At 37.4% G+C, this 16,787-nt stretch overlaps 1 protein-coding gene and 1 pseudogene across 2 annotated transcripts in view; one reads left to right on the forward strand and one right to left on the reverse strand.

Annotated features, from left to right (window-relative positions):
- Positions 1–4,992, forward strand: part of LOC149817744 (formin-like protein 3) — a 68,268-nt gene extending 63,276 nt beyond the window's left edge. The window contains exons 16-19 of one of the 2 annotated variants that reach the window (XM_089984332.1): positions 1–40; positions 114–180; positions 2,694–3,140; positions 4,669–4,992. The exon at positions 1–40 is cut by the window's left edge and continues 29 nt beyond it. In XM_089984332.1, coding sequence (XP_089840458.1) covers positions 1–40; positions 114–180; positions 2,694–2,890 — 304 coding nt within the window. In that variant the 3' untranslated portion in view covers positions 2,891–3,140; positions 4,669–4,992. The remainder of the gene's footprint in view (positions 41–113; positions 181–2,693; positions 3,141–4,668) is intronic. The other variant, XM_089984333.1, reaches the window with a different exon arrangement.
- Positions 4,993–6,437: 1,445 nt separating this feature from the next.
- Positions 6,438–16,518, reverse strand: LOC149817745 (uncharacterized; annotated as a pseudogene).
- Between the last annotated feature and the right edge of the window lie 269 nt (positions 16,519–16,787).

Genomic DNA, 16,787 nt, shown 5'->3' on the forward strand with positions numbered 1-16,787 from the left:
GGCTGATGTGAGGGCCCTGACATCTTTGTACTCTGAAGTGGTATGTATTTTACCACATGGTAACTTAGCCTATAAGATCAATTTCAATTCTGAAACTGCTGTTTGAACAATAGGGAAGGAATGCAGATTCTCTTGCCCAGTATTTCGGGGAAGATCCAGCTCGTTGTCCTTTTGAGCAAGGTCAGTCTTTTCTCATTTCCTTTATGATTGTGGTTGCTATGTAATGTTTGTTTTTGACTTGTAGACTATCCTCTTTGTACTTCGATGGTGTTTTGTCTTACTTAGACATTAATTAATAGGAGTTTCGGTATCAAACATGGTTATGGAGTCTCAGAAAAAATTAGATATGGGTAATGCATGTAGGGAGCTGCTAATATATGGACAATAACAAGATCACCACAGATTTATACCACTATACATTTTAAAATGATCGAGCTTTACATGCATTAACTGTCACCACCATAGGCATTTTAGTGATTTGAAAATTTCATTAAAAGACATTGTTTATTTCCAACATGCAGCTAATTAATGTGCTTTTTATCTTTATAAGATTACTAGAAAATACACGTGGTAACAATTAATTCATGAAACTACCATGTCATTTTAAAATTTCTTGCATGTACATATTTGTGGCGCACTTGTTATTGTCCATGTTTGACTGTGGATGTTATTTACTCCCTACACGTGTGTGTACTTACGTGCGAGGACAAGGGGGCACACATTTTAAAGGGCAAGACACTTTTGAACCATGTTACATGGGTGTGGGTGCGATTCAGTAATTTCAAAAAATAGGTTGGAGGGTTGGATATATATATATATATATATATATATATATATATATATATATATATATATATATATATATATATTGTGGGACTTGGGTGCATTGACCTTTCACAAGTGTCCATGTTGCATAGTTTTTGAAGTTTGAACTTTGAACTACAGAGGAGGTAAAATATTGCTTCCAAACTAGTCCAATGGGTCTAGAAAAATACTGATATTTTTTGTGTATAATTCTTTATCTGATTATTCAAACAAAATCATGAAGGTAAAATTCAATATGAAACCATCGATATGTGTCATTTTAAATTAAGTAGTAAAAAAATTACCATAAAAGGTATGTGCTAATAAAATGTGAAATCCTAGAGTTAAATGCACAAAGCATTTGAACACTTAATGAACTAGAAACAACACTGTTCGAAGAAGCGGGTCTTGATATGGCTAATTGTCAGGACCTAGCTGGCTGGTTGGAGTGTCCAGGTGTTGTAGATGCAGCTTAACCTATGTAAGATGGGTGCTTCTGTACCCCCTGAATCACCCGCGTCAACACTGCTGGGTGGGGGTGCAGCACCCGACATGGCTGGGTGTGGGACAACAAGTGTCAGGTGCAATCATCCTTTCACCCTATGGTACCCGGACACTCCATTTTGCCCTCTGTACCTGTGTTGACATGCATATTCCCCGTGTTGACACACGTCGACACCCAGACACACTATTTTACCCTCCGTACATACAAGTTTGTATTCAGTTTATAATTTATAATTATATTTTCAGTTTATAACTTCATATTTTCAGTATATAATATATATTTTAGATATAGCATGTATATTTAGATTATATTCAGTTTATTTTGAATTTATTTTTATTTATGTGATATATATATATGTTCCTGTACCCACATTTTTTGGAATTTCCATGTCATACCCTCCATACCCGTACTCGGGCGACATAGCTTTCACCCCGGCCATTTTCTTCTAATCTTTGACTTGGTCAACTTTGACCAATCCAAATTTGACCAAGTTTGAAAACCAAGCTTAAAAACTGTGTGTGAGAATATAAATTTGCTAGTCATTTGAAAGCACCACTTCACAAAATTTCCACTTTTTTTGTAAATTTAACCTTACAAATGTGATCTAGATACTTTCTTTAGTAGAAAACATGTATTAATTCATTTTTTGCAAAGCATAGGGCCTTAAAAATCAATGGCCCACAATGTACCAAAATTTCATGACTCTTAAAATCTTATTTTTACATTGAAAAATGATCTATAGTATGATGCCTAGCAAACAAACCTTGCTAAACACATCTATAAGGTCAGATTGAGTGGATATAACTTGCACCTAGGATTTTCCTACTAGATTATACACACCATATGTTTTTTGAAATTCTCGTGTCGCACCCTTCACACCTGAACCCACATCTATGTGACATAGAGCTTAACCTGATAATTAAGTTCCACGTGTCTAATGTTATATTACTGCATTGGCATTGCTATTCAGTCTTATGGTAGGATTATCATCCTTGTGGATTCTTTGAAGCATGGATAAAAACACATGGATTTTGAAGATTTTAAAAAACTTTGTGGAAGGGATGGGCTATATGATTCTGCTATGTACTAGTATCAAGGATAGTGTCCGAGCTTCAGAAAAGAAAATGCATGGAAGGAAACATGAATATTGACACATAATTATGGCTAGGGGCATGTTCCAACAGGTAGAGAATGGCACCTAATATATCTCTAACAAAGTAATTTTGTTTTAAATGGGTTGTAAAATGTACAGAAGGATAGATAATAGGCAGAACAACGGTGAAGATGAAAAACAAAATGAAACTGCAATTTCCATCAGCTGAATGATGCATAGTGTGTGTGTGTGTGTGTGGACAGTTTTTAACCAACTTGTTTGTTGAGGCAGTGACAACAACTTTGGTAATGTTTATGAATTTATTTAACAAATGTCGCGAGGAGAATGCGAAACAAGCTGAAGCTGAAAAGAAAAAACTAGAAAAGGAAAGCATGAAAGTGAAGATCAACCCATCTGCGAAGGTGGACGATGAGAAGCCCAGATTGAATTCCAATCTCAGGAATATGACCAGTATGGATGGAATCTGACTGTCAGTATAGAAGGTTTCATTAGCAGTGGAGCTACAAAAGGACTGAAAGCAGCCATGCAAAGATGCCCAGTTGCAGTATTATCTCCATGCTAAATAAGAAAGTTCTTTCAGATCTCCTAATTTACGTCTTCAGATGGATTGGAATACGTGCTGGCCATGAACAAGCTTGTGGCTTGAAATCACAAAAATATGGATGGGTTGCATATGCTGGAATAGACATGATCTTCATTTTGAGGTGCTGTCTCTAGGTACCCTTTCCATCCTGTGTCATTTATTTTCTACCCTCAATGCAATTCTGTTACTGGTGCTACCGTGACTGCTTAAGTGTCTCTTGCTGACGACCTCATGGATCAAAAGTTACAGAGTGTTTGGTTCATGGAATCAATGGCTCATTCCATGGCAGGGATGGACTTTTTTGAATTATATTAAATATGAAATCCTGTTTACCTAGACAAGGAGGAGGAATAGGCAATTTAAGGTATTAGTTTGGTAATTAATGCCTGTCCCACAATTTTGGTTGTTTGCCTCTTTGCTTGAATTTGTGCGATTTATGTTCCCTCTTTAATTTAAATGTCTGATCAGATCCAAACTTCATACTGATCTTGTGGACCCTAAAACTACAATAATAGAGAAGAAAATTTTAGATGACCCTATTAAAAAGATTAAGTTTTGCTACATTTTGTATGTACAAATGACTTAGAAAACTTTCTTTTTTATTTTTTTTACTTTTTTGGTAGAACTAATCTCATGATGTGATCTAGATCCTCTTTTTAGTAGGAACCGACTTTTGAATGCCCTGAATCTGATCTGCTATAGGTTTTAAGCAATGATTTTTCCTGATGCAAAAATTTGATGTGGATGTTGTCAAAATAATATTTTTATTCCATGGAATCTGATTTTAATTTCATGAAAAAAGGCTTTTTTTCTCGGCTATATAGTGGTTTATTTTAGAACCTGAATATTTATCAGAAAATCTGTTTTGAGTTTAGTTTGTCAAGTTAATACAAGATCTGCCTTGAAGAGACATTAGATTTGAGGAGTTCTGGGTATTGAATTGATGTCGGGGATGGAACTTTCGCATGATGTCTTTCTCAGGGACTGGGTACTGTTCTTTCTCCAGGTATGGGAACTGTAGGACCATGTTTTCTATGCATAGAATTTAGTATCATCTTTTTTTTGTTTTTGAATTTCGAAAGTTTCAAGCCCTGGATTCTTTGTTGCAGTCAAGGATCATGCTTTACAGTTTAAGTGTTGACATTTCTTTAAGGATGGTGATCTATAGGATACAGGAGTAGACATTTAGTTTTTCATAACCAACACTTCATCCGGTATTGGATTTCACGTAATTTTAGGTTCTACTGTTGTCTGGGGAACCTTTTCATAAGTTTCTAGGCTTGAACGCAAATGATAGGATTTTGGAACTATAGCTCCCTTTGCCTTCTATGCTTAGCCAAAGTGTTGACCTAGGATATTTGGTGGCAAGGCACTGAATCTGTTTGATTCATGATTGCAGTGTTTAATTCCGTACAGGTTTGATGCAACTTATCAATTATCGTTTTTTTCATGCTAATCACCATTATTCCTTCCAAAGAGAGTTTATTTGTGTAGAAGCACAGTATCAGATGAAAGCCATCAGTAAGAAAAGAATAAAAAAAGGATAATAATCATGGCTATTATTTGTGTTTCAGAATAGTACCAAGTACTGTTTTTTCTGGCTATCTCATATTCTTGATGAATCAAAGAATTTGATTAAAAAAATACGTTTGTATTTTGCAGGTTCATCAGTCCATACATGCAAATGGAAGAGTTCTACGTGATAGCTCAACATCATGTTACACGATACCAGAGCATCAAAGGATTCCTTTATTTGAATACATAACACAGTTTTGTACAGGTTAAATTTAGGTACAGTTCCGTCATGATTCACCTGTAACATATTGTATCTCTCCTGCCCCCTGGCTCTTCATTTTTTTTTTGAAAAGAATGTTGGCCTTTTTTGGCTTGCATCTATACTAAGCCAAAAGCAATAGGCAGTTGATGGCATTGTGAATGCCCCACCTTTCATCATTTTGAATGTACAATAGCTATGTTCTTCCTGCATTATTCTCATTGTTTTCTTTTCTTGTATGTATGGATTTGCAAATCTCTACCTAACTCGGTAAGGAAATGTATACAGTTCTCTAGGCTGTTGTGGTTGAACCTTTTTTTTTTTTAAAATTTTAATAACCTCATATTACTTCAAGCTTCTAACTTCAAAAGGTTGGTTTAGATTTCCCCCGATCTCAATGTGCAACTTAAATTTCTCTGAATGACATAATGGGGTTCGTTAAGCCTCAGGCCTTTATTATTGTTCAGACAAATAATTTTTGGTTTCTTGATAACGAAGGAAATCACTCGTGCAAGGCAGTCAGGGAATGACTCGGGGTCTCAACCGTTCCTTCACCAATTGTCCACAACACCCCTTTCCCCCCCTTTGGATTTTAGGCTGTGGTAGAGAAAGTGCTGCTTGGATATTGAACTCTGGGCATCCTTCAGCTTGACCACCTTGGGCGCGCTCACCCAGTCAGGTGTGGAGCTAGGGGCAAGTGATGTATTGAAAAATGCTCACACTAGTTGAGTGTGCTAAAGGTTTTTTATTTTTTTTAAATTTATAGCCCGAAGAAACCACATCTGACACAAGGAAAGAGCCTTTCTAAAACCTTTTTTTAATTCTTTTTTTTTTAAAGAATGTTAGCCTTTTTATTTTTTAGTATGTGAATCCGAGTTATATTTGTCCAAGTTGGTTGACACTTGCAAGTCAGGCTCATGAGATATGGCCAATTGACATGTCTCGGCCTGAGTTGTTGCACGCTACTCTGGTTGAGAATTTCCTTAATTCTACCTCCAAAAATGGCTATATCTTTTCGCGTATATCATTCCTTGGCTTCTATTTTATCTGTCATCTGTTCATCGACAAAAGTTTGGTAAGATGAACCTGTTGAGATGATAAAAATGGGAAAAGTCAAAATTAGGAAAAAATATTTTTTTTTATGATAGGCAAGCTGGGGAATAGCCCCTTGGATTCAAAGCTGAGATGCCCCATGCATGACCCCATTTACTGACGAGCAGTTTAAAAACAAAGCCCAACTGGTGCTTGCGGCCATGCACAAAGGACATCAGAACTTTTTCCATTATATCTTTTGTTTGACACCAAAAATCCCATGTTTTGTCCAAGCAGCAGCATGACCACGCAGGCTTGCTTTAGGTCCCACTCTAGGTCATCACATCCTTTGTTATACCCTGGAGTTATTACAAACAGCAGGGTCGAAACAGAAGCTCATCCACGTGTAGAATAGCCCACCCACATCCTCAAATCCCCAAACCAAGGGCAAGATTGTCCCTTTGGCTCTCCAGTGTATGTGCCCGGATACCAATATATGGAGTCATGGATATCCCCTTAGGCATAAATATCATAGTAGCATGAATTTCCATGACATGGCTAGCCAGTGCTGCATGGTTGGATTACAAAATTGCTACTAAAATGACTCATGTACAGAAAGAGATGAGCAATCATGGTTGCCGGTAAACATTTCTGTTCCCCAAGTCTGGCTTTTTACCAAAAATGAAGGTAGGTTTGAGAAAGGCGCCTCATGCTTGGTGCATCTTTCTTATTGCCCCATTCTTCATACCAAATTTCTCTACCAGCAAAAATTATGAACAATCACTTTTCATTCTTTAAAAGCTGGCAACCTTCCAATCGAAAAAACACCAGCAAATCTGTTACAGGAACTCGTAACAGCTACAAAACGGCCTCAGATCCGAGGCCTGAATCCTTTTCTTCCTTCTATAAGCGCCAGCATCCTCAGGAAGTTCAGATGATCCTCCACTCCATTACCTGTAATCAGGGTTTCCCCTTAACTGACCCCACGTGTAGTGAGATGAGAATGACGGCAATCACAACTATCAGGGAACCAATGAGTGTGCTAAAGAAGAGGACGCCTGGCTGCTGTGTCTGCACAAACCCATACACTCCATTTTCCGTTATGAGAATGAGATCGGTGAGACCATCATTCGAAAAATCGTCCAATACCAAAGCATGAGTAGGTGGAGCAGGCAGGTATATGGATGCTAACTGGCTACCATCGGGGATATCACCACAGCTTCTTGATAGCCTGCTGCAAGAATCACCTCTTGCCCCCCGTGGATGGTCAATCACATTGCTTTCAACATGGGCATGACCATAGCTTCCAGAAGGTTAGACAATGTCGCACCTGTCAAGAGCTGCCATCTCCATGTGGCACCATGACCATGCAAGCCTGGCGAATGTGAATTTACCTGCACAATGAAATAACAAATAAATTACCATAGACGAGGGAAAATGCAGGAGCACTAACAAGATGAATCCTTGGCAGAAAAATAATATTCCATGGAAGAAAGTTTGAGTGTTGATTTAAAATCAACGAGGGAGCATCAAAATAAGAAATGAGAGATGCCATCTTAGTATATATTGACTAATAGTGTCCAAACAAATATGCCAGGTATATGGTTACCTCTCCTCGGCTTGTTAAGATCACAACATCACCATGGGGGCTTCCTTTCCGATGCATGTGACCATCCTTTCTGCCTATCAGAACAGGTGTTAGCAATTTCCAGGGGTGCTGGATCGGCAACCTGGCCATAACATCTGGAGAAATCTCCATGTTGGAAGAGGTTGAAGGGGGAATCGTAACATATGGTGGCATTAAAGAGTAGTTGTACTGGAACACCAGATGTTGCAATTGCCCAACAAGGTCTTAGCACCTCCATAGATCCACTTACTACAATGTGTTCAACTCCATTTCCACCAACAGCCTATAAGACAAAATCACATAAGTGTTGCATCAACACTAAATTAATTTGTGAGGCTAAGAGATGGTAAAAGCTTTGTTCAAAATAGAACGGTTCCATCAAGTCAACAGGTAGATAATGAATATGAAGGTCTTTCGCTAAAATAACCCGCTATAAAGAACTTAAATTTCCTTTCACGAGAACAGGAAGTTATTAGGAGTTGCAAATGCAATAATGAGCACTCAGCGCTCAGAAAATGTCACAGTAACACATAAGAGACAAAGAAACAGGTCTATTGGGTTCCTTGCAGTTCCAATCTTTATCTCTAGGGATCTCTTCTTCAAACAGGAGTTCATCATCCTGAGGACATTATCAGATAGACTACTTGATGAGGCTTTTTATGTCACACCGCTTCAAAGACAAATCAACCAATTTGATGGTCATTGTACATCGCATGAAATTAAGTTGGCTGGCGAGCATATTTTATGTTCTGGTTGAACTCTTGCAAAATCAGGTTTATATCCATTATTAACCACAACTGCATCATCAAGAGAGTGTTACAGACACCATTGTTCCATCAGTAATTTAAGTACTCATTTGATTATATCTTTGGTTGTTAGATCTACACTATCAGGGTCCTGATGAACAAATTAGTTCAAGAAGACGATAGAGGCCATTTCTAATAATTTTGCAACTTCGTACAACTTAGATTGCCAATTTCATCTAAATGTAATTGAGACAATGCTTCTCCAAATATGCTACTAGATGGTAACTCAGTTTTCTTCCCTTACTCTCATGGCAAGTTTACTCGATAACAAGAATTGCCTAAGAAGAATCCATATACAGTCTAGTTTCTGTTTTAGTTTTACCTCGTTTTCCTAGCTAAACCACAAATTCAAGGTATATTTCAAACTATACTTGCACCAAGATATTTATGTACTTAAATTAAAATTACTTTTGAACAACGTAAAAGTTTAATGAACTGTGATGATGGACTTCAAATATAAAAAATAAAGAGATTGCCAGTGTAATAAATCCTAAAAAATTGATTTTCCTAGCCTTGTGCATAAGCCCATGCATTGCTGAATTCGTATGTGCTTTATTCATAGCTGGAATCACCAAAATAGGTATGGACGTGGAGGTGAAAATCATTCCGTTGGTAATGCTCCATGATTGGAACTCTACTGTAATATATTTTATTATATCATCTTAACTTCACATTTCCTATTTCATATATAATGACCAGAAATTTTATCAATGCACACACACACACACACACACACACACAAGCATGCACACACAAGTCACACACACAACAGTCACTATTCTTTGTTACAGCTATTTGACAATATAAAGTTCTTGTTTACCAGCCTATTGATATCTAGAATAAGAAAAATGGCTATAAAACAACATGCTGAAATCTTATAATCTTCGCATTAATAAAATTCTGTTAGTTTACCATGCTATTCTCATATAAAATAAACACCACATGTAAGATGATTAATGATATGACAGAAGTTAATACAATAAAAGTGTGTAAGCATAGATTCCAATTACCCACATTAACAAATTAAGCAGTTAATGAGTAATTCAAAAAAATAACTTGAAATTCAGGCCTTACTAGAAAGGGTTTGGGTTGTTTCAGTAAATACATTCAACCAATTCCAATACTTTTACTAATTATTGTCAGGGAAAGGGACATATTCTGATACAACCAGCTCAAATTAGTAATTGAGAAGACATGATCTAGAACCCCATCTCCATTAATATCAGCATGAAGACCACCTTCTTGGAGATGAAGCTGCCATATATTAAGATAAAGATAAATAAATATGTTATTTAATGGAAGCATCACGCAAATCATGACATGTTCAAAGCAGCATTCATTAACTAATAATAGCTAAAACCAATCTTCAACCATGAAAATACTATACAAGAAAGAATTATCATCTACAAAAGGGAAAAAAAGCATGAACAAGAAGACGTGAGTTATTGCAAGAATACAAAATAATTCTGCTATTTATACCATGAACCATGAATCATGAATCATGAATCATGAATCATGAATCATGAATCATGAATCATGAATCATGAATCATGAATCATGAATCATGAATCATGAATCATGAATCATGAATCATGATTTAAAGATCGAATAAAATTTCTTTTGCTCAGATTAAACAAAAACATGACCATAGTCACAAATGTGGGAATTATTTTGAAGATATTGTAATTTTACTGCACTTTATTCAGAAAATGAACAAATCTTGATAAAAATTACAATTTTTTAAAAATACCACCTATTCCTAAAGTATTGTGATTTTACTATGAAGGCATTTTGACCGTGTTCTACATTTTGAATTATTAAAGGTTTTACTTGTGCTATTATATTTTCTTAAACATTTTAAAACCATATATATGCCAACAGTTTCCTGATATTCTCCCAAAAACAAAGACTTCTTATTTATTGGAAGATTATCCATTCTGAGAAAATCCAGATATTGAGATTTGTGATATTGAACATGACATAACTCCACATGACAAAAATATCAACTTAGAAGCAACTTTATCCAGGTCATATCTTAGATGATCTGCATAGAAGATTATGAGGAATATCATGACGAATTTGCATGCTCTAGTATCAGTAGAGTTACACAATGTCCCATTTGAAATAATCTGATATTTATGCAAATCAACCCCATGGAAAAATATAAACATAATGTTTGTAAGGCTGAAAGAACACCTTCATAACTTTGTATGAGTATTTTCTTGCCCATGTGATTGAATTCACTGTTATCTCTCAAGATTATGAAGCCCCACTGAACACAATATCAAAGGTAGCTACAGCACGAGTAACAATCTGCCAAGAGAAAGATGCAATAAAGGGTATACTAAGCCTGATTATGGATTTTCTGTAAGCAGATCCATCTGCCTTAATCCTTCGAGGTTTTATCCCATTCTCAAAAATATTCAGGGCCTCTATTTCATCCATCCCACCCTCACATATGCTTGATCACTTCTCTTGTTTCATAGGAAGCTCAAAGTGTCCTCTACCCTCTCATCCTCAGCTATAGGAACAGTCAACCAATGTCACCCATCTATGTCTAGGGTGCTCACAGTATAGATATCTAATTAGTTGATTGGATTGCAATATCAAAAAAAAAAAATTGTCACTGCCAGTTACCAACGTCACCCATCGATGTCTAGGCTGCTCACAGTAGAGATATCATATGGTTTGATTGGTAACTGGCAGTGACAATTTTTTTTCTTTTTTTAAATATTGCAATCCAATCAACTAATTAGATACTTCTAATGATCCTAACTTGATATTTTCAAACCTCTTATCTATGTGCTTGACTAGTTTCTTAGTAATCACAATCAAGGATTGTGCATAAATTAGATTTACACATGGGATGAATACAGTAAACTATGAGTGGCTATCCATGTACTTTGTCTTCAATTACAACCCAGTTATAACCTATTGAACATTCTCTGTCCAAAGATTTGACCTAATTAATTGGAAGGCTTATTGCTTCACACTTTGGATATGAAGCAAAGCATAGCTTAAAGTCTCTTCAAACCTGAAGCTAAAACTTGAAAACTTGTTCTTTCCTTGCCCATGAAACCTATAGTCTGCTCAATGATGGCATGATGTTGATTTAAAAGTATCTCTCAATACAGTTGTATGGTTCTTTTATGTGATTTCTGTAATCCTTTTAATTTTCATCAATGAGAATAGCAAAGAGAGTAATACCAAAAAGCTTCAAGTTTTCCTATCACAATATGATATCAAAAAAATGGGGGAGAACATAAGACTTGATGTCTACTAGGAAGAGAAAAAAGAGTGTTTCCTATTTCTGATGCTGCTTTTTATCCTCACAAGTCCTCAGTTGTCAGAAGAGGATGCCCAAGGGAGACTATCAAGTTCGAGAATTAGCTCCCTGGCCCCTTGCGTGTCACTTCAATTGTAGTTTGTAGTTTAGTCGTAGAAGGAAGACTTTTATAACTGCCTGAAACAAGAATTACTGCAAAATCTTTTCCACGGCAGTTTATGAACTTGATTTGATTCTTGATTCAACACCATGACATTCATCCCTCCCAATCCTTTTCACATCTTTGATGGAGAACTCTAAGTCTCTAACACAAATAAATACACCAACACCAGCTCCCAAGTCACTTCAAACTCTATTAGCTTCAAGGTGTCAACATGATAGAAGTAGGACACCTAGTTTCATGGTGAATTCAGACATGTTGCAGGCTTGCAGCCAATTTCTTTTGAAGAGAGTAAAAAAGTTCACTATCTAAAACTCTTTAACTTAATGTCTTTTATGTTAAAGGTTGAAGATAGTACCCAAGAATCCTTGTTTGACTGCCATGGAGAAAAGGATTTACGAAAACTGAAATAGTTTGGTTAAATGGCTTGGCATCGTTCGACGTGACGACAATCTTAAAAGCATAAGCAAATACATATATATTGCAGAGAGTAGGAGCCTTGGTATCGTTCGACGCAATAGCAATCTTAAAAGCATAAGCAAAAAATATATATATATCGAGAAGAGTAGAACTTTGGCACTGTTTGGTGCGCAAACCTATCTAAGCTATGCAGCGGTGTTCCAACGAAGTGGTTGAGGCACTCCTAGGTCATGGCCGGTACATCCTTTATGTCCGGTACAGTCACAACCAAGAGTGTCTCTTGCAGCTCTTTCAACGAAACGGCGATACGATGAAGTCTAGACCAAAAACCGATTTGGACCTAGCTTAGGTCCAACTGAGTTTGAACCTACCTCAATAGGATAGGTTAGGTCGAATGGGTTAGACTTAGGCAAGGGAATGGTAGAGGAGGTCAAGTCGTTAGGACCAAGTGGTCTTGTCCCAACTGGGTTTGATCAAGTGGGTCCAGACTCACTTCAAGTAAGTTAAGTCTAGGTCAAATAGGTTTGATCTAGGCTAGGACCAAGTCAAGAGAGGAGAGAGAAAAACTAACCTGGTAAGTCAAGTGGATCTTGACCAACTAGGCTCAACATAGGCTAAGCAAGTCTGAGCTCACTGCAAGTGGGCTAGGTCCAGGCTAGAACCAAGAAAGAGGAGAGAGAGAGAGAGGGCTGCAATTTTTTCTAAAAAGAGGGGGTCTCCTCTTATTTATAGGCAAAAATGTGGATCTTGGATCCACATGGAGTCTGAGTATGATCTATATGACCCACTGATATAAGATCCAAACTTAGTGGTGAAGTAATAAAAAGACTTCTATGTTCCTATGGGGCCCACCTCATGATTCCATGAGATATTTATGTGGGGCCCATAGGATATTTTTGTGGGGTCCACCAGATATTTTTGTGGGTCCCATGTATTTTCAGGGTTTCGCCGATTTTTTCGCGAAAAAATGTGAGTACACCATTTTCTTCGTATCGACGAAACTAAGCGAGTTAACTTGTTGAAATCTCCTGATTTTGTTGAGGGAGAGTTATGGCTCCCTAACTGTTTGAGCATATATCTACGAGGATATATACGTCATAAGTATAATTGGTTCGTTGAAATCTATTCATTTCACATTTCAAGTTTATATGACATTTTTACATAAAATACCTCTTAGATTTATTCAAAATTTTTACTGAAAAATTGCGGGTCATACATCATTACCCCTTTAAAAAAATTATGTCCTCGAAATTCCGTCATGTGTACTATGTGAATAGCTCAGGATATTTCTCTTGCATATTGGATTCATAATGCTATTAGCAAAAGACTAAGTAGATGTGACGTTTCTTTCACTAGTATGTCAACATATCTATCTTAGTCAGATATCAGATAACAAATTTGTAATCATTTACTAGGTTTTCAAGTAGGTGTGGTGTGGTGTGTCATTCACTTAGTTTGTTATCGGATTCATTCCAATCATAACCTCATACCACGATGTATAATCGATGAGGGTATGTTTTTCATATCTGAGTCAGTATCAAGTAACGCTACCACAATGGTAGCTTAGTTAAATCTATAATCTTCCAACTGACTATCAATCATAGCCATTCTGTGTAACTATTTCGTATACCCTGATAATTCTCACAAGGATTTACCATATTGAAACAAGTCCCCTGTCAGATTACCTGGTCTTGGAAACATACCTCCTCACATGCTCGTCCTCGTCAGACTCACCTGATATTGGGATAGTACACCCTCACAGAATCGTCCTATCCGAACTACTGTTTTTGGACATATACACTTATACAAGGTCTCTTAGGGCTGCCTCGTCGTGGAGCTGTACATCCTCACAGGCTCGCCCTGACTAGACTATCCGATCTTAGATATATAAAATTGTTCCTCAACGGTTTAAGAATTTTATTAAGTGACTTTAGTGTCCTAATTGCACAAACTCAGTTACCCACTCATAGGGTTAATAGTCACCAATTTAGGCTCAAGCACATACATATTTTATTTTTGACAAATCCAAGATTTTCGATCATTACTTTGGGGAACAAATACATATCGATTCAAATGATCATACACAAGGTCATGAGCCACTTGGCTCGAGCATTCATTTGATTTTATTTTCCGATTGCTTTTTACATAACACATCTTCTACCTATCAAGGGTATTCGAGTTCCTTAAATAAGGTCATTATCAATGAGTTGTTCGGTTGACACAACATAAACACGACCCGCCACGGGTTTCTACTCTGCCCTAGGTAGTGGCGGTTGTTGGAACGGGGGACGTTGCTGCATTTGTTGGGACAATCCTTGAGATCTTATATTCCTCAGTTGATGGTCTGAGGCCTTCTTACGACATTCTCTTATATGATGGTCTTGTTTGCCGCAATATAGACAACCTCCTGTATCACGGGGACAGGCCTCTCCGAGGTGATGTGCGCTATAACTCGGGCAACAAAAATGATACTGTTGGTAGGGCTGAATGGTTTCTGTTAAGATATGTGCATTCATATATATTCATATATTTATATATGAATATATAAACCTATGTAAACTGAAATACCCATCAAGGGTATTTCAGTCCTTTCACTAGATAGGCGTGAGCCCATTAGGGGTTGATACTTTGCTTTTTGTATTTTTATTTTTTTCACTTTTTTACTTTTTCATTTTTTGTCTTTTGTGACTGGCACAACTCCATGTAGCTATTGAAACTGCCCCAATGGTCATAGATATGATCGTTGGGTGCAGCCACAATAGCCATATGGGGCTGCCCCATATATATCCTCATGTATTATAAATAGGTCTTTCTAGACCTTATATTTTCATCTCTTTAAAGAGTGTCTCTATGCAATATCAAATTTGTTAGACCCTTGTATGGGTGGTTTGATGATTCAATCAAGTATTCTACTTGATTGAAAGTGTGTTCTTGCATGTTTATTGTATTCAATCCATTTCATTACAGTTTCCTCCATCTGTTGTGGCCACTCGGCTGGTGGAAAAAAGTTCTTTACTCGGAAATCCCTCTTATAGAAAGGTGGTAGTGATTCCTGCCCACCTAGGAACGACCTTTTGTTGTTCTCATTGCTTGCTATTGGCCTCTTTCCTATGATTCCTTTGGATCACTCCAAGTCCGTGTGAATCTTTGAAGTTGTCGCCAAAACTTAGAATTTTTGGGGCCTACTAGTGATGACACGAGACTATAGCCCTTCCCATAACCCGTTGATATATTTGTCGACCCTCTCCTGATCAGTCTCGATAACATGGAGCAATACCGCTCAAGGTTTTGAAATTTGGTAGTATAGTCGAGGAGACTCGTACCACCCTGCCCTAGTTTCAAGAACTTCATTTTCTTGTTCTGGAAGTGCATCGAGAAGTACTTATCTAGAAAGGCTCTTCGAAAGTCACCCCAAGGGATGACCTCGTACTTTAAAAACTGAATAATTTTCGTGGTATCTCACCACTTTCGTGCATTGTCTTTCAACCCATACATGTCAAATTTTGTCTTTTTGTCCTCTGACACTCCCAATATTAGGAACACACATTCCATTTTCTCGATCCAGCTTTCCGCAAGTTCTGAATCAGCTCTATCGGCGAAGACCGGTAGGTCAAGTTTGGTAAACTTTTCATAGGTTATTTCATCTGAGCTCTCATTGCTAGGCGTGGTTGGTTCTTGCCTAATCTCATGAAGGTACAAAACATATATTTGAAGTAGAACCTGCAAATTCATCTCCCACAACTTTTTTAGGTTATGATCAAAGCACATCATTGTCTATCCAGATGTGACAACTACCAAAACTTGCTTCCTCATTACTCCATGATTTTGAACACGATCTACATAGCCACCACAGGCCTTCTACCAGATGCAATGCGTACCTTGCTGGGCAAAAGGAAACTTCTGCCAGCAGATGGGCTTCACTAAACCCTTCATTTAACCGCTTTACATGAGGCTCAAGTACCTGACTCATGATCGAGAAATTCCATCATAAGAAAGGACACTCACATCATCAAATAAAACTCCAATTGAATTAGCAAAAGAACACTAACTCTCGTGTCAAAAATAGCTAGTAGGTTTTTGACATCTAACTTCCTTCCTGCCATCGCCATTCAGATCTGCCACGATAAGCGAAGGGAGTCACTCCGATTCGAACTTGATAGGGTAGTCATCGGCCATATGGTACCATGCTTCTCTAAAGGAGACGTTTCCCTCATGCTATAAAATTCATAGAAATTCCAATATGATATAGGTATATTATCATACGCAAATACATAAATGGAAAGATAGATCGTTACCTAGAAGAAGAAATGGAGAGAGAGAGAGAGAGAGAGAGAGAGAGGATACCCGGAGAGAGTAGAAGATGGCAATGGCAGATAACAAGAGAATACCCAAGTCTCTCTTACGCATCTCCTTGCGGAGTTTCGTCTTCTTAGCTCTGCTAGTCTGCTCTCTCATCCAAAGATTCCAAACACAGCGAGCGAGAAGGAGAGAGGAGGAGGAAGGAGAGAAGGGTAAGTCTTGCAAGGGAAAGAGTTGGTGCTTCATCTTTTTAACCATCAGTCACAAAGACACGGACACGAACCTGGACTCAATATGAGTACGAGACGCTAATTCTTAGTTGTTTTTTTAAATAGCATGAGAAGACACAGATTTAATTATTTAATTAATTAAAAACA

The sequence above is a fragment of the Nuphar pumila genome, chromosome 13, assembly GCF_984573655.1.
Source record: "Nuphar pumila chromosome 13, dmNupPumi1.hap1.1, whole genome shotgun sequence".
Classification (NCBI taxonomy): Eukaryota; Viridiplantae; Streptophyta; class Magnoliopsida; order Nymphaeales; family Nymphaeaceae; genus Nuphar; species Nuphar pumila.